Raw genomic sequence first — 24,128 nt, 5'->3', positions numbered from 1 at the left:
CCCCGCCGCCAGAATTATCCCCAGGTCCCCTGAATCCTCCAGGCGGCCCTGTCATAATCATATTATAATCATACCACTATGATGAATATGGGGCAGAGTGTCAGACACTTCCCCCCCTCCCGTCACTTGTTTTTCCTGTATCCTCCTCCTTCCCTGTTGATTTCACATCCTTCTGCTGACATTATATGTAAATGTGCCTCCCTTGTGTTGCTTAACAGTGCTTAATGCAAAAGTGAATAAACCTCTTTTGTCTGACAGAAAATCTGTTTCTCCACCTCTGCTGTGACCCACAACCTAAGAACATATTTTCAATATACATAAATAACTGCTACATAGTATCTATATGCATAATTTCACAATGATATTAACAACCAGCATGATCCTGGCTTTCATTTTAAGACCTCACACAACATTCTTTGGTGAACTAGAATCTACATACCAGAATTAGGACATTCTTGCAACTCCCTTGCCAGTTGGCACTGAGGGGTTCTTGAGTCACAGAAGCCTTGAATTCAAACTAGTGTAGTGCTACCAGTGTTAATTTTTAGGCAGTGAACCAAAATACACTGGAACTGTGATGCATTTATTCCATCATAGTTGAGAAACTGGTTGAACAGGTGTGAAAAGAGAGTGCTTATTTGTCTCGTTCACTCAAATTAGCTGTTCCTGGGGCAGGGGACTATCTTGCGTTTGTCCAGTGCCTAGAACAATAGGGCTTCAATCTCCGATAGGGCTTCAATCTCTAAGCACTATTGTACTACAAAGAATAATAATGGATAGTTCTTTGTATTCTATGTAGCAGCATCTTATTACATGGCAACAGCATATAAATATACTGCACTGTCTCCAGTACTTGAATTATAGTGTTGCTTATCATACACTTTACTTTGCATGGGCCTCCTGAATTCAACCCTATTGATTAGCTCCTGACTTGAAAATGCAAGAACGATGCAAAAGCACAGTTCACCTTGGCTTTCTACTGGAGACTCAGGTAAGATTACCAATAAATAAAGTAATTAATGGTGTGTGCAATTCAATACAGATTGTAAAATAGGAGCCAGAAGGGGAAGAATCTTTAATACTGGTTGTTCTGAACAAGGCAGAGACATAGGAAGTGCTTCTGCATAACATAAATTTACCGGAGAGTAACACAGATGAATCAATAACTAGAACATTGAGGCCAGGATTGCAGGAAATGGGGAGAATCATTCAGGTCGGCATCACAAAATATTGAGCATTCAATCACAAGCAGTACGTATGGTATTTTGGGACACAATGGCAAGGCAGCCTCCAAAATTCATTATCTTCTACAGGAACAGTCTTCAGTGCCTCTGTGTCCTTGGTCTGTCAAGCAACATACTGCAATAACATCTAAGCTTAAGGAAATCCACTGATGGTCAAAGAGGCTCAGGTACCAGCTAAGATATCTGCAGACCTGTATGTCAAGGCACACAAGGTTTTAAAAATCCAGCAGTCATGCATTGGGCAATTGTAGGACTCCTGTTAAAACTTGAGTTACATGACTTGGGCTAAGACCTGAGTCTGATTGTTCAAGTTATTTGCTATTTCCCAATTTTGCAAAACTTAGGCCTTGTCTAAACACACAAGTTGTGCCATTTTAACTACGTTGGCTTAGTTAAAGCACTACAGCCTTTCACAGATGTGGGCAACTGCACCTGTATTCCCCCTCTATGGTCCACCGAGGGCACCCACTGTCAGGCTTCCAGTTCCCCAGCCATTACCTATCTTGGGTGGAGATATGCGTCTCTCCCCTTCCTGACCAGGATTTTTCCAGGCTGCTCTGTTCCGTGCTTATACTGTGAGTTCCCCAGCAGGTCAAAGTGCATAAGTAGGCCTGCTTTGCTTTTTCTCCTCAGAACCTATAAACAGTGCAATTTCGCACAGTTAAATTACCACACAGCTCTTTCTAAGCAAGCACATTTATTCTGAAGGTAAAAGCATGATAGAGAACACAGATTAAGAACAATAAAAGGACCTACGCACATGCTAATAAGCTTACCGGAGATCACCTCAACCCCAACAAGGGCTCTGGCAAGTGAACAGTCCTTCAAACCCCACACAGGGGTTTTCTGTGGTTCTTGGTTCATAGTTCATAAAGCCTTCAAAAGATGAGCCCGGGAGCTTAAATTAATAACTTTGCTTGACATTAAAAATCTTGCTCTCACAGACACTGGATTTATGGCTTATTGCAACCATCTGTAACCCACTAACCCTCCTTTTTTTTTTTTTTTTTTGTCCTTTGACTTCAGGGTTGCTACTGAACCACTTCACCTTGAATGGTCCCTTAGAATATATGTTAACTACTTATGCTAAACAGTCTGTTCCACCTTGTATTTAGCTGTAACACTCTGAGTACCTTTCCCAGACCTGAAGAAGAGCTCTGTGTAGCTCGAAAGCTTGTTTCTCTCAACAACAGAAGTTGGTCCAACAAAGAATATTCCTTCACCCACTTTTTCTTCCCTGCTTTGACAGTCTGGTGGAAGCAGCCTCCTGTCTCAGCATATATTTAAGCCAGTAGAGCTCCCTTCCACAAGACGAACTCTGTTTGCTCTTTACAACCTGATTCTAGCCACTTTGCATCACCTGAGTGGCATAAAGTGGCCAGATAATGCAGAGCATCTAGCCCAAAACATATACAGCTTTTTACACTGGGGAGAGGAACAGGTCTTCTACCTGGATGCCATCTTCAAGGGTCAGGTGAAAAACCAGCTAGGCTCAGAAGGCCGAACTGTGCATTTACAGGAAAAATATGGGTCTTAGAGCCCTGGATGTCAAGTAATAAGATTGGAGAGAGAGAAGTTAGTACAAGGAATATCTTTTATTGGACCAACTTCTGTTCGTAAAATAGACAAGCTTTCAAGCTTACACAGAGCTCTTCTTCAGGTCTGTGTACAAGCTCAAAGGCTTGTCTCTCTCACCAACAGAAATTAGTTGAATAAAAGATACTACCTCCCCTGCCTTGTCTCTCTAATATCTTGGGACCAACAAGGTACAACAACACTGCATACAAGTAATAATATTGTGGTGTTACTCCCCAAGATACAACTTTTGATTGATATGTACCATCAATCCGTGACGCACTAGGCTGATAAAGGCAGCCCTGTAAATGTGTGCATGTGCAACAGCTCAACTTATTTCAAATTTGTGTTGTTTTTTCCATCAGCTGAGATGACAATGAGCAGCTAGCAGTTTTCACTGGCTACTTATCTCGGTGCCTAAATGTCGATTAAAACCCCTACATTTGGGTACCCATTTTTCTAAATATTGCCCATGTTCTTTTCACATTCATGATTAATTAAGTCTTATCTTTACCCTTTAATCTTGTCACACACAGGGCACTGAGTCCAATGTCTCAGGTTGCCCCTGCTCACCATAGACACATGGGGTTAAAATGAATCACCAGGAAATTCAAGATTTTAAGAGAAGCTAGGCACCGTGCTTCTCCCCTGTCTTGTACATTCTGCAGTCACTTATGCCTGTGCAGAGCAGGTGTATTATATCGTTCTGATTTAGTACCATTTGGTCCTACTTTGCATAGGTGTAAATGACTGCATGGCAGTGGTGAGTCAGGCCACTAGTCCAAATAAAACATACCAATGGCCCTAATAAATAGCGCATATCAGCCAGTAGCATGTACCCTACTAATAGACATAATACTGGGGAGGCTTTTTTCTCTCCCCAACTATTTTAATCCCTCTTCCCCACTTAACTTTCCTTCCCAGAGTTGTCTCATCCAGCCACCTGCATCCTCTTTGCTATTCCCAGTTCTCCTCCCAAAATGGAAAGTTGAGACTGTGTATTTAAGGCCGCCAGACTCCACCTCTTTCCCTGCATGCTCTGTGGTTTACTCAAGCTGAGAGACAACCAGACCTTCACTTTCTATACCCTGTCAGAGTGGCTAGACACTCTGAAGTCCCTCTCATACCAGTCTGAACTGGGAAGCCATTCTGCTCTATGGGGCAGGAGCTGTCTTTGTTCTGTGTTTGTACAGAGCCTAGTACAATGGGATCTTGCCCCATGATTGGGGCTCCTAGGCACTGCCACAGTTCATTGTCAGGTAACAAGGTAAGCTGCCTTATTGAGACCCTTTGTTCAGTCTTCTCCGAAAGTTGGGAGGTCTCCAAACACTGGCGTGAAAAGGAGACTCTGACTCGCCTTTCTCTGAGCTCTGGGTCCTAGTGAGACAAGATTTTTAACAAGTACACTCTTTTCTTTCTGACATTTTCCATCCCCATTGACATCTTGCCCTGTCATAACAATACATGGGGGTTTTTTTATGACTGCTTACTGCCACTTAGGGCATCTGAATATAAAATACAGTGTACACACACTCACACACACACAATTTTCCTTTAGGAGATGAAGAACTTCTATGCTCAAAGGACAGCCTGCCCCCACCAGGCCTGTCCCCGCTTTACACTACACAACCTGAAACAGCACCTATCAGCTGCAGTCTTTCTGACAGAGGAGAGATGACTGAACAATACTCCACTCAGACCTCATGGATGCTTTTGCTCTTTCAGCCAGGTGAGGCCCTCTTGGAAAAAAACATGAGGGGTTCCCTTCTCACAAACCAAGGGCCATATGCTCTGCTTTCATTGCACTCCAAGACCATATAAATGAGATTGAGATCAGTAATAGTACTTCTGCCCTACAAATGGCAGTGCAATGCTCTGTGGGGCAACAACAAACAGGAATTAGCATCCAAATGGACTTTGGGATTGCATGCTGCAATGATGTCCGTATATTGTATGGCACGTGAGCATGTGATACTGCTTATTTATAAAACTACACATCTAATCAACCATACACACTGGTTGAAAGTTTGTGATAACTGAAAAGGACGCAGTCTTTGTATCATGCTTAACAAAAACATGTCTGAGGAGCTGCCAGTCAAAAATGTGTACCATCTATAAATAAGATGATTTCATTAAACACACCCATCTTGACGCTATTTTACAACAGGAGCTAAGAGAGACGTTTTTACTGATCCCCTCAAATCAGTCAATTGTGCTGTTCCCTGTGAATTGATACAAAATATCATCTGATCACTTTTATGACTTTAGTACATCAGTACACTTGGAATGTCACTATCACATCTGTTTAATCAAGCTCTAGTCCATCTGTCTCTTTGGTGTGGTAATAGAATGAGAACAAACTCCAGTTGCTAATAACAAGCAACCCGTATATTTCCTGATCAAAGAGCTCACAGAGGGTTTGAAGTTTAAAGCACGGGAAAGTTTGTTTTGTTTCCTTACGCACCATTACTTTTTGCAGAAAGAAAAGAAAATATTCCACTTTGTGGAAGCACCTTTGGGCACTACAGAATTTCAGCAATCTGTCCTTGGGTCTTACCAGGGGATGCTGGTATTGAGTTGTCTACAAAAGGTTTTTTGCTTTTCCAGGCTCATTACATCCACTGCATCAGCTTTTGCAAGGTTAGATTCAACGCAGAGCTTGGTTTGTCCAAGTTGATCAGTCCTCCAAAAAATCCTAAGGAAATGAACTTCTTAGCCTGCGTCTCTGCAAAGATTCTGAATGCAACCCTGAGGGAGATTGATTCCAACAGGACCTTGGATTTGGATGAGCCTTCCACATACATGTTGCAAGAATGGATTATCTCCCCTCCATATATAGACATGAAAATGTTCCTGATCCCACCAGTTGTCTGCCTTGTGGCAGCCATCCTGGTAATTCCCTCCATCTTGTTTGTGATTTTCTCCAGCTTCAGCATCCGCCAGGAAACAAGGTACCTGCTGCTGGGGAATACTTTACTTTGTGATCTGATGTACTTAATCTTCTACACCCTCTCCGCCGTTCTCAGTGGTGAGAACCTTACACTCCCCAAGTATGCTTGTGTGCTTCTGTTGTTTTTGCTGGCGGTGACTTACTGCGGGGGATTGCTCACAGCTGCTGCCATGGTACTGGATATATTTTTGGCCATTTTGTTTCCTTTGCGCTACGTTGCCATTTTGCCACCTTCACGAACGAAAAAACTGATCATACTCATATGGCTCTCTTCTGGGGTTTTCCCAGGGATCATCTACTTGGTGCTGATGGTGACTCAAAAGCCCACACCGTGTCCCATGAACACATGCTCTGTGCCAATAATACTGGTCATGACTCTGAATGGAGACGATGCTGTGAAGCTCTGTTATGTGCTTTCAGTTGCTGTCCTCTTTCTCTGCTTGGCTTTAATACATGGTTGTTATATTATCCTGTATCTTAAAACAAGACAATCGGGCATATGGGAAAGCATTTTCTCTAGAGCTAGCGTGACATTCTTGATGCATCACACTATATTATTCTTTTACTTCTCTCCACTTCTGGCCCTTGTGGTGGAAACATTACTTTACATCAATGCTGTCATTGGACTACGGACAGGAATATGGATGTCTCTAACAATCTGCAATGTCCTGATTGTTCTGCCAAAAGCTTTGTTGCCTTATCTATATGGGCTTCGATATAGGGAGATATCGTCCTCTCTCAAATTCATTTTCAGAATGAAGCGCCTTAGTCTTGTGTCACCTGTTGCATCGCCATAAAGAGAGGCAGAATGTACCTACACGAGAGTAAGTTGAAAGGGGCTGTATTTGCCCTCTCGCAATAGGTAAGCATCTCACCAGCTACCTAGATCTTTATTTGCAGGTGTCAAAGGCATTGCTGTGGTGGGGTAGTCCTACTGTCTCCTCACTATCAGAAGGTTGCACATCTTGACTACACCACAACATGGGACCATACTCAGTGCACTGCATGTAGAACTAGAGCTTGCTCCATTGCTGGAAGTGACATTCTTTGGAGGAGACATTAAACAGAGGTCATTTCTGCCCATCTGTATTGGAGGGGTCAAAGTTAAAAATAAAAAGCCAGTGCAACAAAGACCAATGGCTAATCTTGGCTGGCTTGGCCAACATTGCCCCTCAATAAAGTGAGTGCCCAAGTGTGTGCCTGAGGGAACATGTACACTGCAACATAATATGATGTAGACACTCAACCACAGGTCAGCTGACTCAAGTCCCACTAAACATGGGCTTCCATTGCAGTGTAGACATACCCTGTGCTGGTGCTGTGTGCATAATGACTATTGCATTCACCTTCAGAGGAGTTACTGCAAGACTGGTATCCAGTTGACTGTTTTGTAAAGCACATTAAAATACCTTGGGTATGACAAATGCTCTATTCAATGACATCCTATGCTACTTCTCGTATGTCAATGCATTATCAGTCAAATGGATTAAGTCTAACAATGTACAAAACAATGGCTTTTCATCAAATGTCGTACAGAAGTGGAATGGTCTTGGATCAGCATCTAGCAGACAGTAATCAATGTGCAATGATGTTCTACAATAGTCAGTCTGTCTTTTAATTCTTTTCTCATCAGAGAAGTGCACAGGTGACTGACTACTGGATAAAATAAATGGATGGTATTTCAGATCTCAAGGGAAGCCAAGTCCTCTTAAGCAGACAAGCATTGGAGGGCAGTGTGGGGAAGCTCTGTTTATCGAACTCTGTGAAAAGCTTCCAGTATTTCAAAAGATTATATTGTTTGAGCTTTTTAAATTTTATGTACACCACAATTTTTTGATTGGCTTTTAAAACACTGTACCTTGATTACACTCTGTGTGTCACTTGTCTCTGTATCAGTATACAGATTCTCCACTTTCTGTAGTTCTGTAGACCCTAATGCAAAAAGAGTGCAGCGTGGTAGCATTTTACAGCCAGAGACTCCAGCTGCTAGAGTAGCAGCAGCCCAAGCAGGGACTTCTGGACCTTCAAAGAACTTTCAATAGTTTTGACTGGACTTCCTCTGCCCTGTGCAGATTGCCTATTTGCTCCAACCTTCTCCCTTTCCCTGCCCCCTCCTTGACAGTCTATTCACTTCAGACCTGTCCCTGCTACCCTCTCCTCCCATTTCCTTTTCTTTCCATTTAGTTGAATCTCTTCTATCTAAACTCACACCAAACAAACAAACAATGTTTACCATCACATTGTTCACTCTACTTGTGTGTTCAGCGTCTGTTTGATTGCAAGTTCTTCGGACAGGCGCCATCTACTACTCTGTGTTTGTAGGGTGCCTAGCACCATGCAGTCCCATTCTTAGTTTCTAAGGGCTAATCACTGGAATAAACATGACTAATATGTACTTTGCACTCACTTGACACAGCTGTAAAGGACTACACCAAGGGTGAGGCAGTGGAAAATCAGGCCCAAAGTATTTTGAAGTGAATAAACTCTAAGATATAGCAGAGTTTCTTTTATTGATGGCTGCATGTTTCTCTGGGTATCTTGTCCAAAACTGAACTTTAAAATCGCAAGTACTGGGTCCACTGCAAATATCTGTTTGCGTAAGCTTTTCAATAAAAAAAAATTGCCTATCATATGCTCTGTGCTGAATGCTTTTATTTTTCCTTAGTTATAGATCCCATAGACGTTTATTGTACTAGCCACATTTGTAGAAAGACTGTCATTTAAATATGGAACCAAGTTCTTCAATAATGTGAGCAGTAAGGGTGGAACACATATTTTAAATCAGAATCTCCTGAACACTAAATATTAACAGAATCCAGGAGAGACCCTAATAAGAGGGTGGTAGTGTGAAGGTTTTACTATGTATCTGGGGAGAAGTGTTTTTCTCTCTAGCTACACATTGTTTTGCTCCAGGTTTGTCTGGCTTTTTATAGGGGATTTTTATAGTGGTCTATTAGCGTCCCAAGGGGGAAATTTAACTTTTTCATTAGGTTCTCTTGGGTTTTGCTGTACATTATAAAGAGGCTTGCCAGGCTTTGATTCTTGTGATTCTGACAGATAAGATCAGTGCTTATTTTTTAGCATTTTTAATGGATTTCAATATTCAGAGTTGTGGGAAATTGGTCGGGGGGGGGGTGTCAGACAATTATTTATTGACAGTAGACACTGAGATTCAAAGATTTAAAGCTTTATAGCAATTAAAACACAAATTATCATCATCCCAGGTCAAAATATACTAAGTAAATACCCTTAAATCAAACTTTACTAAGTTCTCAGGCAGCATTTTTCTTTCTTTGCCTCACTGTGAATTGTGATTATCGATGGAGATGTTCTTTCACCTCTTTGTGCGTGTGTACAGTCAAATCAACGTTCACAGACACCTTCCAGTAAAAAGCCAATCCTTCCAAGACTAATGATAAATAAAGAACAGGCCTTTTAAATAAAAACCTCACCAACCAACCCCCCAAAACAGCTTGGAAATAGGTTTTGCATAGTTGGTCCACTTTCCAAACTGGTATGAGCACGATCAGTTTTACTGGGTTTTATTCCTGGCTTTGCCAGAGATGTAAGATGTGATTCTGCACTGCTCTGCACCATGTGCAATCATTTTCACCCATGCAAAGTGGGTGTAAAATGCTACCAAATCACTTTGAGCTGGTGTAAATGACTACATGAGGTGGGAGAAAAGAATCAGGCCCTTCCTAGGCATGTAATTTTGGGCAAATAACTGCATTTCTCTGATCAGTCTCCTGTTTGGGACATGAGGAAATCCCTATCTACCATACAAATGTTAGGAGACCTAATTCATGACATGATTGTAAAGAGCTTCGAGATCTTCAGATTAAAAATATAAACTTTGTCTTCTGAGATTTCCAAACAACCTACCTCTTCTGTGAGGAGCTAGGCTCTACCCTGGTAAACAAGCCACACCAGGCTGGTGAGGATGAGAGTGCCAAGAGGTTAGGTTCCTGGAGGACCAGCTGGCAGAAGATGACAGTGGTGAGGGGGGCCAAGTTAAGAGCAGATGAAGAGCCTTCACACTGGGTATTGAACTCTGTGTGTTAGCTCCTTTGTTTTACTGTGCAAGTATTGGTGGAGGTGACTTTGCAATGGGGCCACAATGGGATCAGAAGAAGTTAAAGGAGCTAGGACTGGGCCCAATTTATGTTAGCTGAAGAGTGCTTTATGTGATTTTTTTTTTCCTACCATGGAGATGGCTCTACCACTCAGTGTTCCTGCTGTCATGGGATGATAAAAGGAAGCCAGTCATCCCACTGTTTCACACTAGTCAATTAATTCAAATAATTTGCTATAGCTGGATGCAATTCACATAACATTACTGTGCTTTTCAGTAATAAAGCCAAAGTTTCCAGGACACCTAAAACAATACATCTGAATATTTTTACTTGAGAGATTTTTCTTCCTAAATTTATATTGCAGTTGACTATTATCTATATATAATGTGGAAATTTTGAATGAGGTCAGACTTGAATTCCTAGAGGTCATCTTATGTCATCCATTACTTGAAAAATAATCCAATTAGTATTTGGAGTAATGTCTCAAATTTAGATCAATTTCAATGTCATGTGGTGTTAATAATAGCCATATAGGTAAACAATCATATAGTATTTTAAAAAATACACTTGTTAAAATTTTGCTAATTGCTCCGTTAAACTAATTAAACTCCTGGAGGTTTGATACTTTACATTAAGTGTGTCTGTTCCTTGAATGGCTAACTCTATCTGCTGTCTAACTTCTGAAGGGAGATTTAATATAACACACCTCACATTGACTCTGTGTGAACATAGCGTAGGTAATCTGTTTCTATCTAGCTGTATAGTTGCTGCCCACAAAATAAAACTCTCTAGGTTTTTAAATTAGAAAAAAATTAGATTTTCAGCTAAGGTAAGTACCTGTGTTCATCAGCGTCACACACAAATGGACAAATATTACTTTAAGGGCCTGCTTCTACTGAGATTGTAAGCTCCTTGCAGCATTTATACAGCTCCTGGCACAAAAGGGTCCTGCTCCAGGACTAGTGTTTCTAGGTGCTGTGAAACCACTAATAATATTAAAATCAAAACGAAAATCTCAATGACTTCAGTGGGAGCAGAACTGAGCCCTACACTTGCACCAAAGAAAATGTACATCCGAATGAAAGGATTACTTACTGTATCGCTTCAAAGAATCCTTTCAAGGCAATAACAAAAATATCGTCCATTAGTGGGAAGGAGAAAAATAAATAGCCAGTTCATCCTCTAATCCTTTGTAAAATAGTTTAGTTTCCGCAACCACATTAAGAATCAAACTGCAGCGCAGGAAGGGTAAATCATTTTTGGTCAATCCATTTCAGTCAGTGGTGCATATGTGCGTTTATAATGTTCTGTTGACACACACAGCTAAGCTAATAGCAAACTCATAAACCAGATTGTGGCAGGGTCTATATTAATACAGGGATGTTTCCCCATGGCAACCTGTCTATCATTATACCAGTGAGGAACAGAAGAATCATTAACTAAACAGGTTTCAGAGTAACAGCTGTGTTAGTCTGTATTCGCAAAAAGAAAAGGAGTACTTGTGGCACCTCAGAGACTAACCAATTTATTTGACCATAACCTTTCGTGAAGTGAGCTGTAGCTCACGAAAGCTTATGCTCAAATAAATTGGTTAGTCTCTAAGGTGCCACAAATACTGCTTTTCTTTTAACTAAACAGGCTACAGCTTGCTAAAAATAGTGTTTTGTGGGGATTGTTTTGTTCTTGTCTGCTAAACAGAGTGAGAAATGAATGTGTTTTGGGATTTGTCTGGAAGCTTCTTTCTACACAACCAAATGTTGCTGCTGTTATCAGAATGGCACAGTGTGAGCTAAACAGAGACACTTCACAGCTTCTGACCTAAGGGGTGCTGTGGAAGGAGACCCAAAAAGGAGCACAGACTGGTGTCTGTTGTTGTAGGTCTCAGCCTCATGTGATGACATGTAGTTGCATCATCTTGTGGTGAAGGGATGCAACACACTGAGATTAGATGTTCCCATTCTCTTATCTTATCTATACTTTTATACCAGGACAATCAGTGCAGAGTGTAAATGGACCAGAGAGTGTATCTGAAAGGAACTTAAATTCCTAAGCAGCAGATCAGCTGCCAGTCAAGCAACGTCAGTGCGGGTGGGTGGCTGGGTGTGACTGTGCATCATTCCTAGCCCAGTTCTATAAACTCCAACATTTTAGCCTTGATCAGGATGAGAGGATCTGTACTGAAGTCAATAGAAATGAAAATGGCATCTGGGTAGAGTGGAGGCTACCTGGGAAAGTGTAATGCCCAGTGCAGTTTCCTGCACTGTAGCAGATTTTATGAGCTTCAATGTATGAAAAGTTTTAATTTTTGGTCTTCCCCCTGGAGGGGAGGGTGAGCCAAGGGGCAGCTGGGGAGCTCCCAGCAGGGGCACCATGTCACTTGTCAGATGCTAATGCTGCTCCACCTGTAAGCAGACTCCAGCTTATCCTGCCTCTTCCCACGTCAGGTCCCCCTGCCTAGTGAGGGTTCCCTTAACCAGCTAAGAAGTTTGGAGAAATTGAGCTACCCCTAGCCCACGCAGGATTCGGGGAAAGCTCTCTTGGCACTTAGCGGAGGACTGGGAGCAGTAATGGAAAAGTCCCCACCAGAGGGAGACTTCCCACACATTTCAGAGTAGCAGCCGTGTTAGTCTGTATTCGCAAAAAGAAAGCTGTAGCTCACGAAAGCTCATGCTCAAATAAATTGGTTAATCTCTAAGGAGCCACTAGTACTCCTTTTCTTTTGCCCACACATTGAACCACTTACTCCTATAAAAATACCCTTTGCCTGGGGGAAGGAGTGATAGGCTGGCAGCCAGGAGTCCTAATGGCACCTCGGTCACCAAGCAGCATTAAGAACCCTCTGTACTTCAGAGCCTGTGTTATCGAGCAAGGCCTCATGCCCCTGCCCTCAGAGAGAGGGACGTATCGTTCCCAGCCTCTTGCTGCAGGGATAAGTGAGGACTACAGAAGTCCCACAAGGTCACTTCTGGTATAGCTGGGAATGGAGCCCAGCGCCAATATGGGAGACTCATGTTTTAGCCACACTGCCTACACTAAGGTAAGGCCAAGTCCGTGTGCTTGGCTATGGTCTCGTCAAGCTCGCTAAAGAACAGGCAGCCCCCACCCCCGACTGGATCCTGGGCCATATGGGTGAGGGGGTTGAGAGGGTTTACCATATGCAGGTTGGTGCTGCTACCTCTTCCCTGCAGAGAGCACAGTGCCTGGCAGAGGAGACAGGAACAGTGGGAGGAAGGAGTGAAGAGGGAAGAGAGCTCCCATGGACACTGGAGAAAGAAAGGGACCAGAGGAAGTAGGGATGCGGGGAGAGAGAGTGGAATAGAAAAGAAAGAAGAGAGCATTAAGGGTGAAAATACTGGGGGAGAGTTGGGATTGCAGAAAGGGAGTCTTGAGGGGAGGAGGGGGATTTTAGGAAGAAAATGAACATTTCTAACAGACTTTGAGGGGAAATACTGTAGTGAACTGGCCTGTGTGTGTGCTTGTGCGCGCTGCTGCCTTCCCTGGGACAGAGCTAACTGCTCAGCTGGGGCCAGGCTGTGCTGCTCACACCAGAAGAGGCTGTGTCTCCTTTAGCTCCAGGGTGAGGCCTGCCTCTTTGGAGCAAGAGGATTCCCCTGCTGTGACTGCGAGGTTCCAAGCAAGCTTCCAGCACAGTGACATCTCTGCATCCTTGGCAGCTAGGGGTTTACCAGACAAACAGGGGCAGAAATAAACAAAAGGGCACAGCAGTGTTTAGGGGGGACAGGGAGAGAAGACATTTAATCCGGAGGATGGTGGCTATCAGTGTAGTTGCTAATATAGTATTTCACAGAATGTTTGCTTTGTTCCATGTTTGTATCTTTTTGATTTGTGACTTGGCTGTTTCCAGCAGGGGAAAAACAATCTGAAAATGTTCCCAGCCTTTGGCTAGGAGCCAACCCAGCCCTGACCCCTTCCATAGTTGTTTTTGTTTCTGAACTGGCCGGCATGCTGTGCCTGAGAGATTCTGGCCCACCTGTCAGTGCTGCCTGTTGCCTTTTGTGTGCATGATCTCTCCATCTCCTGGAAATCGCATCCAGATCCGTAGAATTGTTTTCCTTCTCAACAGATTGTTCTGTTCCTTTGCATTCCAGGAAATAAAAACCTACAGGGAAGCAAAAGCCTGGTGTAATGCTGCCACCTACTGGGGAAAATGTGGAGATGGAAGCAGCTCAGAGACAGAAAATCCAAATGTACAGGAGTGGGCGACTACAGTGGAGGGAACAATCCATTTTGGAGAAGCCAGGATCCCCATGTTAACATGTTGCAAATATTTGCCCATTCATTTGGAAGTTAAAGTCATACCTATGAGTGCAATCATAGGGGAAGACCGGAGTTGAGGAAATGGTTCCTGTCCCCTAGCTTCCAGCCCGTCGGGAAAGGGAACAATGCCACTGTCCCTGCCAGCAGCATCCTGCCCCCTCTGAATGTCTCTCCAGCTAAGTCCCACTGCCTACCCCTTCTATTCGCCCTGCTCTGCGACCTGCAAGGGGAGAGGAAACCTTGCACTAAGCCCAGCTGGTGCATTTCTTTCTCTTCCTGCTTAGGTGGTGCTGTGAGCAAACAGCGCTAGTGGAATGTGGGAGGCAGGGTGTGGGAAGACAAGGACATTTGGGCAAGGGGAAGAAACAGCACTCAGGAGAAAGATGGGGGAGTTTTTGCAAGAAAGTTTTTGCACAGAGCGGAAGGTAAACAAAGACGAGGGGGGGTTGTTTTGCATTCAAGGATATTAACATAGCTTTTTATCTGAGTATATAATCTTGCTTCCTCCCCATGCAGTGTTCCATCCCTAAAACATACTGTCCTTTGGGGCCTGCAACTTTTGATGCCACTCAGCCAATTTAAATAGAAAAACCGGGATAATGCCCCCAAACAGAATTAAACACAGCCAGCCTGCCTGGCCAGTAACCTCTAGATCAAAAACAAAAGCCCATGAAAAACAACCAACCTCCCGTTGAATGCCATCAGCATTCAGTGCCCTTGGCAAAATGATGGTCATAGAAAGGTAAGTCTTGAAGTTTAACAAATGTAGACTCTGTTGTGGGAGTGAGTGAATTACAGATACAATCCTTCTGCCAGGTGGGGTCGGGGGCAGCAAGGGCCAGCTTCAGTATCTAAGAGTCTCTCTTAACCTTCCAAGATAGTACTGTCTTGAGCCCCCAGCCAGAAATCTGAGAAAACTAAGCACCATCCCTGGGCACCTCGACGAGCCAATGTTTCCCTACTCGCAAGCAATGAGTCTGTGTATAACAAAAGAAAACTTTTATTAAAAGGAGAGGGAACACAGCATCAGTTTGGGAAAACATCCTGACAACGATTCAAAAGTATGCAAACAATAAGTAAACACCTGCCCCACAATAGCTTGGGCAGTGGTCTTTTGTCTGTTTCCCACGTTGCAGTGTGAAAGTCTGACGGAGGAACATCCCCTTAACATGCCACTCCCCTTTCCCTTCACTGCACCCCAATCTCAGTGGGTTATCTGAGGCCAGTGAAGTCCCAGAATTCAGGAGTGCCATCATGGGGGTTCAGCACCCACCCCTGAAAGCAGGAGGCGAGCAATGCCAATGCCAATGCCCACCGCTATCACTGTCATCTCTGCAGTTTCAGCCTCTAGTGGCGATGCTGTACTCTGAGGTTCTGCCGCTGAGCCCGGTTCTTAGTGATTTCAGCTCTTAGTGAAGAGTGGAGAAACTCACTGCTGTTTCATCTGCCACACCCTCTGCATTGTCTTTTGTCACAACTCTCCCTGCACCTGGTCTAAGGTTCAACCCCCTAGACCAGCTTATTAGTGAATTCCTCTCTAGCAATCACTGAACAGCAACAAGGGTTTTAGATTGAATCTGATCAAATCTGTCTTTAAACACTGGTGGGGAAGGATCAAATGATATCTCGTACTTTTTAAACGCAGTCCATACCATCGGGTAGGAACACCTGTCCTGTCTTGTGCCCTTCTACCTGACGGGATCATTGTTGTTACTGTTATCCATGCTAGGTCTGTTTATTAGTTGCCATTCTGGGTTGTTTGTGGCCTGTTTTTTATGTACTTTCTAATTTTGTTGGGATTTTTTTTAGCTAGAAGAGTAAACAAATCCAGAGGTGAAATACATTGTTGTGGCTTTTATTGGTATCTCAGCTGGGATTGTCAGCCAGGGATGTCAGCTGGGTTAGATTTTTTTGGTGATGTGAAATGAAAGGATATCTTTTTCTAAAATGACATCCTTTTGCTGCATGTAACGTGCCATCCATCAAAAAGAAGTGTAACTTACAAGGAAGCCACATGAGTTTTGCTAGTGATGCAACTCTTCCATTCCATATACAACTTCTCCTTTTCTTTGGGTGATGCTGCAAGTCCAGTAGTCTGAGGCTAATAGTAATAAATAATATAGCAACATCAGGCCAGAGGTGGGCTGAAATTTGGCATGACTATCCTACTTGCAGTAGGATAAAAGGCAGACATACACCTACCGATCATGTTTCCGTGTATGCCTGGAGGTTCTGTACATTAAGAGTAAACTCCAGATTATCCCATCATTTTTTGGGTGGGGAAGGAATTAAGATAATTTAAGGCATGTCCTGTACAGAGGAAATGAGATTTCCTCCTGATTTCAAGGAGGCCGAGGACATATACAGCTATTTCCTGAAAGGACCCTAGTAGCAGTAGTTCCACCCAACACTCTTTGCATTTAAAATTATCTTTTCAATGCAGTTTATTCAGCCATTGTCTCCTTAGGGGAACTGAGGTATTTGGATATCATCTGTGGTTCTCTTTTCTCTCCCAAAGTCAGACAGAAACTGCTCCAGGCACTATCCTGCGGATGTGTGTGTAGGACTTCCTCAGGGTGACGCTGCCATGATGGGACACCCCACGAGGTAGGACGCACTCCTCTGTTAACCTCTGGATCTCGGGGTCCCAGCACAGCACCGTGGCGATGACTTCGTTCTTCTCATCCCGGCCCCCTGTGATGAACAACTTGTTGTTGCAAGGGGAAATCCCGCAACTTGCTCTCTCATGAGTGAACTGAGTCACTAGGCACCATGTGTCCTGAAGGGGGCTGTACGAGTACAGTGCTTTCATTGCCCCACCTGCAACAGAAACAGAAATTGGTTTGCTCCTGCCATTAGTTCCTCTAGTTCCTATCCAAATTAGACATTTCAACAGAGTTCCATCACTGACACTTATGAGAACACTTTACCCCCAAGGTAAAGTCAAAACAAGACTACAGGGCAAAACAAGACTGCTCTGAAAGACCTACAAAGGGCCACTTATTTTTCATAGCTCCATCGATTTTATGGGACCATTGTGATCATCCAGTCTGACCTTTTGCATAACACAGGCCAGTGAGACAATCTACCATGTCCCTAGGAAAGTTTTACTAATGGTTAATTAGCCACGCTGTAAATTTTTTTTTTTTTTTGGTCTTATTTCTAGTCAGAATTTCTCTAACTTCAGCTTCCAACCACTGGATCTTGTTACACCTTTTTCTGCTAAATTAACGACTTGTGTACTATCATACTCTTGTGTACATATCGTACTCTTCCTTCATATAGGTATTTGATAGACCATGATCAAGTCACCTCTTAATCGTCTCTCGAAGAAACAAAACAGATTGAGCTGCTGTAGACTGTCAATGTAAGGCAGGTTTTCCAAACCGCTAATCATTCCTGTAGCTCTTTTCTGAACCCTTTCTCATTTTTCAACTCCTTTTTGAAAGGATTCTGACAACTAATCTCCAAGTATCCAAGGCAGGCCCTGGAGCAGAGGTGGGCACACTACAGTCCAGGACTGTCCTGCCCGGCCCCTGAGCGCCTGGCCCGGGAGGCTCGCCCCCGGCCCCTCCCCTGTTGTCCCCCTCCCCCGCAGCCTCAGCTCACTGCACCGCCGGTGCAATGGTCTGGGCGGCAGGGCTGTGAGCTCCTGGGGCAGCGCTCTGCAGAGCCCGGCCTGACCCGCTGCTCTGTGCTGCACGGGGCGCGGCTGTCTGTCCTGGTGCAGCGCACCACCAGCTACCGATGCTCCAGGCAGCACAGTAAGTGGGGAGTGAGGGGGGGTTGGATAGAAGGCAGGGGAGTTCGGGGGTGGTCAGGGGCCGGGGATGTGGATAGGGGTCGGGGCAGTCAAAGGGTGGGGAACAGGGGGGTTGAATGGGGGCAGGGGTCCTGGAGGGGCAGTCAGGAAGGAGAGGGGGGGTTGGATGGGGCGGTGGGGGGCAGTTAGGGGTGGGGGCCTGGGGGCGGTCAGGGAGAAGGGGTGATTGGATGAGGAAGGGGTTCCGGGGGACAGTCAGGAAGGGGGGGAGTTGGATTGGGCGGTGGGGGGCAGTCTGGGGCGGGGGTTCTGGGGGTGGTCAGGGGACCGAGAGCAGGGGGTGTGGATAGGTCATGGGTCCCCGGGGGGGGTGGCCGTCAGGGGGCGAGAAGCAGGGGGGTCGGATAGGGGGTGGGGGCTGGGCCACGGCTGGCTGTTTGGGGAGGCGCAGCCTCCCCTAACCAACCTTCCATACAATTTCAGAAACCCGATGCGGCCCTCAGGCCAAAAAGTTTTCCGGCCCTTGCTCTGGAGCCATATTTCCTCTCAAGACAATGGTACCATTCCATTTAAAAGGCACTGGGGGTCCTGCCTTGCTGTTTTCAGGAATGGTGCGCTTTCTCCAGAACTGCTCTATATGGAAGTGGTAGGTAGACCTGATAGTCTGGGTTTTATTGTCCTGCAATGTCCTGAACCCTTCATGTAGGGAAAGGGGTGAGAGAGGTATTTATAAACAGTTCTATTGTATGACAACATGATTTTGGTTGTGACAAAATCAGCCTAACAGACAACGTGCCTCCCGAATCCCTCAGTGTTGGCTGATTTCTGTCCCAAATAAAAACTCTACTGGGTTTCTGATTTAATTGGTGCTGCGGAAGGTTAGTGGGGGAGGGAGGTTCTTTTGCAAGTGCTTGCTGCTTTTCTTATTTAGCCAATTTTCCACAAAAGCCTGGGAGGGCAGGGGGGTTGATCTGTCACATGGCTTTTCACTTCAGAGCCTGTGGTACTTTGGGGACTTTCTGTGATGTAATTAGCATGCTATAACAGGTTGAAACAGTTGGTTTGTGGGCAAGATCCTATGCTACTTGGCGTTGAATTTTAACTCAGAGGCACAAAGATGTCAACTCATCACAAACTGGTGAGACCTGCTGTCTGTCTCTCTCATCCCTCCTGCTCATAGAGGGTGAATTGCATACCGGTGCATAGGCACAGCCCAAGGCTCTATATGCACCTCTGAAATCCTACTTAGGACCACAAAATAGGGCTTCAGTGATGCCGCAGGCTTTGTGCTAGGCCTCTGTATGGGGCGAATTTCACGCTGATTCAGTAGCGCTCTGTTCTGCGTACCCATGCTAGAAGAGGTAGCTGGAGACTGCCCAGAAAAGCAGTCACATTATTTTTTAAGTATCCCCCTTTCCTACTCTCCTGCTTCCCTGTGTTCCACTGACAGCTCCCCCATCCTCTACCGACTTTGCCCAGAAGGGAGCAATCTCTGTAATGCTAGATGCAGCAGTGCTTCCTCATCTCCTGCAGTGGGACGGCTGTCACAGGAGACTGGTCAGTGCTCTGGGGTAACCCATCTTCCCATAGATATGCCCAGATGTCTGCGTACTGAACTCTTTGGCTGCTAGTGAAGTTGCAATATGAGTTTGGAGTGTTCCCACTGACATTTAAGGATGATATACAGTTTAGCTGATCCTTTTTCAACTTACATCACAAATCTGCTAATTAGTGTAATCAACCCGGAATGTAATCTTGTGATGAAAGCTGGAGCATTGGGTCCTCCTGGCTCTGATCCCATTGAAGCCCATAGCAAAATTCACAGCCCAATATGCACCTCCTGCGCAATACATTTCCTGTAACCAACTGTCTGCATCTATATTGAACTGTAGACTAGAGTAGGAGTAACAGTGTCTGAGTGTTCTGGGTTCCCATCTCCCATCTAGAATCTTAAAGAAGAGCACAGGGTAATGATCATTTGCTTATGCTTCTCTGTAGGGTTCCAGGAATTAGTCAAAAATAAGCTGAACTCAGTCTAGAGAAAAAAGAACATCACTGGTTTACCTACCCACAACATAGATGTGGTCACGGAAACTCACAGCATTGATGCATTTTGCTTCAACTGGCATGGGTGATTTCAAGCTCCAGTTGTTCGTAGCTGGGTCATAACATTGCGTTTTGTCTGTAGCTAGTTTTCCATTGGGTCCTCCCCCAATCACATAGAGCTTCTTCTTGTAGCTGGCTGCAGCAAATGAGCTCACATTGACCATGAGGGGAGCTGCCTGGGTCACCATTAAAAAACAAATAATTAACAACCCACTGAATAGTCATTTGGATTTCATGTCCTATAGGCTGGTGATTTCTTTTCTTTTGAATGTAGATAGTCATGCATTGCTCTGTATTCTCTCGGAGCCCACCATGCATTGATGTTCCTAGAAGCTGCCATGCATTCGTCCTGAGAGGAACTCACACCACTGAGCTGCGTGTCTGTACTGCTGTCAGAGAGAAGAGGGGCAATAGGGAGCTCCAACTAGGGCACTCCCTGGAAGTCTGACTTTTGGGCCACTAGCTCTGGCTGGGGTCCAGACTGGGTCTGAAACATTCCATTCCTTCCCAGTGTATCAAGAAGCTACTAACTTTAAAACAATATCACCCTGGGGAGCGGAATTGCGGTGCCAAGACCTTGTATGTTAGCAGGAATGGAGAGGGAGCAAACAGAATGGGAGGGGCGTCCTGATGAGCACATGCTTTGCCTAAAACCTAACACAAAAGAGAGAGGTCTGATTTTAGGCCCGTCAACCTTGATGGTGTCCCTTTTGCAAAGGGTACACTTTGTTCAGATATGAAAAGTTAGGGTGCCAAAGTCTATAACGTGCAGCTTCAGCATTTGGGATTGCATTGCAATGGTGCATGGACATGCTGCCCCATTGTGGTGTGGAGGGAGCAGAGGAGCATAGCTAAGCAGCTGGAAATGCACTGATCTGGCGCATCCCTACTGTAGCGGCTGGACCCACCCTTAGCCCAATTGATTTCCTGGGATGTATCAGCATCCAGCTCCCCGTGTAGATGCACTCTCTGAAAGGGGAACCCCTGAGACGGCAATAGTGGACACATTACCTGTCCTCCCCCTGGGGAGCTGTGGCCCATGCTGACTCGGAGAGGTGCAGTTTGTAAAAAGTGCCTTATAGGTGCATCTCCAGTTACATAATGTACCATGTGCAATGGCAGGGGAATTTCCTCTGCTCTCTTGAACAGAAATACTGTAGCTGTCTGCGTGGATTATTGTGTTCTTGTTTTAAACTGACGTCAGTAAACGTTTTCCTTTTAAACCTGTTAGAAAATGAGTGAACTCCACTGGGACCCTAGCTGGAGGGACTATTAAGCTGGTGCAGTATGGGTAAAGTAATTGTTTTCAGAGGTTGAAACTGTTGCATCCTCCGTCGTCATCCTCAGTGCAGTGTCATACTTGCCCCATGCCCTGGGAATGGAAAGTAGGTGGCGGGAGAAGAGCTTAGCTGCATGGGGAAGCAGCAGGGGAACATATTTCTGGAGAGCAGAGCTCCTCTGGAGCCATGTCAGACTGGGATGATGATGCAATGCCGGCATGGAAGCACATGAACTGCCAGCTGGGGGAGGCTAGCCCCCAGCCCTGCCCCTTCTGCCCACGGCCCCACTGGAGCCCAGAACCCCCCGCCACGGCTGCCAGCCCCTGCCCCAGGCTAGCACCTGCCGATCGCCGGGAGGGCAGGCGGCACGGCCCTGGCCCCTCCAGGCTGCACAGCCTGAGCCGGGGCCACCGCATGGGAGAGCCGTGGAGGGGAGTCTGGGGGCGAAGTGTAGGCGGGGCCATGCCTGGTTGTTTGGGGAGGCACAGCCTCCCCCAGCCTATAATATCCACCGCCCATGGATGCAAGCTACTGTGGTGCAAGGTAACTGCTTTGATTTCATCAAGTTTGAATTTGTCATGCTGAGTTCAGTTTAGTCTGTGGTCTTCAAGCCATTAGCCCAGCCTTACCCTCAGCTCTCTTTGACCTACAGTGGAGTATCAGCAGGTTTCAGGAGGCCAGCTACCACAAGAAATAACCTGATTGCCTGTGTTTTCGCTGTGCAAAAGAGCCAGGTTACACAAATGACCAGTTCCCAATCTGTGTGGGAAGTGGTTGGGTGTGATTTACTGGGCCTGTTAATTCATCTCCTCAAATATACTAATGGTATGAACAGCAAAACTGGAGCACTCACAGATTTCCTTAAATAGAAAACATTTTTCTTTCATCCCTTAAGGAGTAGCATGAAAGAAGAAAAGTAGAACAAGTGACCATTTCTGAGCGTCAAGGGACTTGACACTTATAGCAGTTTCTTTTTCAAGGAAATTTAACATCTGTTCTGGGCCTTTGAGATACAGGCCTAAAATACAACCCCATCCTACCAACTGCCCACAGTCAGTTGCAACCACTACTTACAGGGCAGCGTACATTTACATAAGTGAAGTGGTCACTCTATCTAAGGGGATTTCTTGAAAGCTCTTGTCCCACAGCTCCTCTGCTTCAGCTTGGACTTGGTCAGAGCTGCGTGTGCTGCACATGTTCTGGGTTGAAAGGCCCAGCACAAATTTGCTTTATCTTCTGCTTCTTTTCCCTTTTGTCTTCTGAGTGCTTTGGCTTTACCCTGGGTTATGTCCACCCTCATCTTTATCATCTTGAAAATTTTAGTCCTGTCCCATTATCCGTCTCTGCTTTCCTAAGTAGCCACAGATCTGACTCCCTTTCTATTCAGCTGAACCCACTGGCCTTCCTTGTCTCTTTGGACTCTTACCACCATCTCAATGTTTAACCAAAACTCCGTGCTATCCATCCTGTGTGGGTGCAAAAATGGGGGACAGGCAGTAGAGGAGAGTGCAAGGAGGCTTCCTCCACCTTTGCATCTCTCTGCAAGGGTCAGGCACAAGCCCATAGGAGAGCAAAGGCCCTGACCCTGACTCAAAAGAGGGCTTGGTGCCCACTCAGCAGATTTGGGCTGCTGTAGGGGATGCATATCCAGCATCCGTTGAAAGGGTGGCAGAGCTGTGGCTACAATGTGTGCTCCCTCGGAAGCTCAAGAGGAATTCTAAATGAGTCAGCCAGAATTCTTCCAGATGGCTCCCTCTACAATGCAATATGCTCCTTTCCCCTCTCCAGCACAAGCCATGGCTTTAACACAATCAGGTCCTTTACATTTGTAAAGTGCTTTGAGATTCTCAGATGAAAGCACAATAAAAATGCAAAGCACTAGTAATTTTCCGCGTAGTCAAATACTGAGGTCCCCAGCAAGTCATACATAAAAACGACTGGATACCTTCTGGTCTCTCTCCTAAACTTACACTGGACAATGCAGCTGTAATGCACCTTCCTGCTAATCATTTCCTGGGTCTGTGTTTCACCACTACCAGCAACTCCTCCTTGTTCCGATATCTCCTTAATTGACCCATATAATGTTTATCCTCTGAGATTATTTCTAATCCCCAAGCCTGTTTTACACTTGTGTTGAAATGTATGAGATGCTGGTCTGCATATACCCTTCTAGAGCTAACCGATTAGTAGTTTCCTTTACACCTGCTTGGTGTCTTCCACAGATGTAGGGCTAATTCTGCCACCTTGATGCCTTCTGAGTATTATTTTATTCTGTGAGTAATCCCATTGGCTTCAAGGAAATGGTTGTAGTATAAGAAACTGTTCAGCAGGAGTCAGGATGGCAGAACTGATTCTTTCTTTGATCCTCCTTCCCTTGAAGTCTGCATTTTCAACTTGAATGCGCAACTACTAGATTCTGGGGGGAGGTATGTAGTAGAATTTAGCTCATTTATTTTGAGGTACAATAAATACCTAATAAAACTCCCTGATTTCAATTTGTTTCATTAGTGTTGCATGAAACAGAAAAGTGTGACTGTATTTTACCTCTGACCAGCAGTTATGGAAAGGATCGTATGTTTCTACGCTGTTGATTCTCTGTATGCCATCAAAACCTCCAACCACGTACACTTTGCCGCCTAGCACAGCCATTTTGTGCCTCCATCGCCCGATGTTTAAATATTCAATCTGGATCCATTTGTTGATGGAGGAATTGTATTTCCAGACATCATGTTGTGTTTCTTTCCCACCTGCGAGGTACACAATACATGTAAGTGACATAATTGGCATGACCTGTGTTTGCTCAGAACTTCTAGTATGTTCTATTTGTCATACAAGAAACAAAAACCATTGGTTCAT

General features: G+C 44.9%; 3 protein-coding genes across 8 annotated transcripts in view; 2 read left to right on the top strand and 1 right to left on the bottom strand.

Annotated features, from left to right (window-relative positions):
* KLHL24 (kelch like family member 24) overlaps window positions 1-24,128 on the top strand; it is a 142,462-nt gene that overhangs the window by 18,253 nt on the left and 100,081 nt on the right. The window lies entirely within an intron of this gene.
* On the top strand, window positions 5,523-6,566 carry GPR148 (G protein-coupled receptor 148). Its single transcript, XM_073358901.1, has one exon. The coding sequence runs from the start codon at window positions 5,523-5,525 to the stop codon at window positions 6,564-6,566; it is 1,044 nt and encodes a 347-aa protein (XP_073215002.1).
* Window positions 15,151-24,128, bottom strand: part of KLHL6 (kelch like family member 6) — a 31,513-nt gene continuing 22,535 nt past the window's right edge. Inside the window, exons 5-7 of the mRNA XM_073360072.1 lie at window positions 23,817-24,019; window positions 19,955-20,168; window positions 15,151-16,943 (exon numbers count right to left, since the gene is read on the bottom strand). Coding sequence (XP_073216173.1) covers window positions 16,642-16,943; window positions 19,955-20,168; window positions 23,817-24,019 — 719 coding nt within the window. The 3' untranslated portion in view covers window positions 15,151-16,641. The remainder of the gene's footprint in view (window positions 16,944-19,954; window positions 20,169-23,816; window positions 24,020-24,128) is intronic.

The sequence above is a fragment of the Lepidochelys kempii genome, chromosome 9, assembly GCF_965140285.1.
Source record: "Lepidochelys kempii isolate rLepKem1 chromosome 9, rLepKem1.hap1, whole genome shotgun sequence".
Taxonomy (NCBI): domain Eukaryota; kingdom Metazoa; phylum Chordata; order Testudines; family Cheloniidae; genus Lepidochelys; species Lepidochelys kempii.
Note: the sequence above shows the minus strand (reverse complement) of the source record. Positions and strands in the feature narration are given on the sequence as shown.

Coding starts and splice junctions, on each gene's coding strand:
- GPR148 (XM_073358901.1), top strand. CDS start 5,523: ATGAACTTCTTAGCCTGCGTCTCTGCAAAGATTCTGAATGCAACCCTG.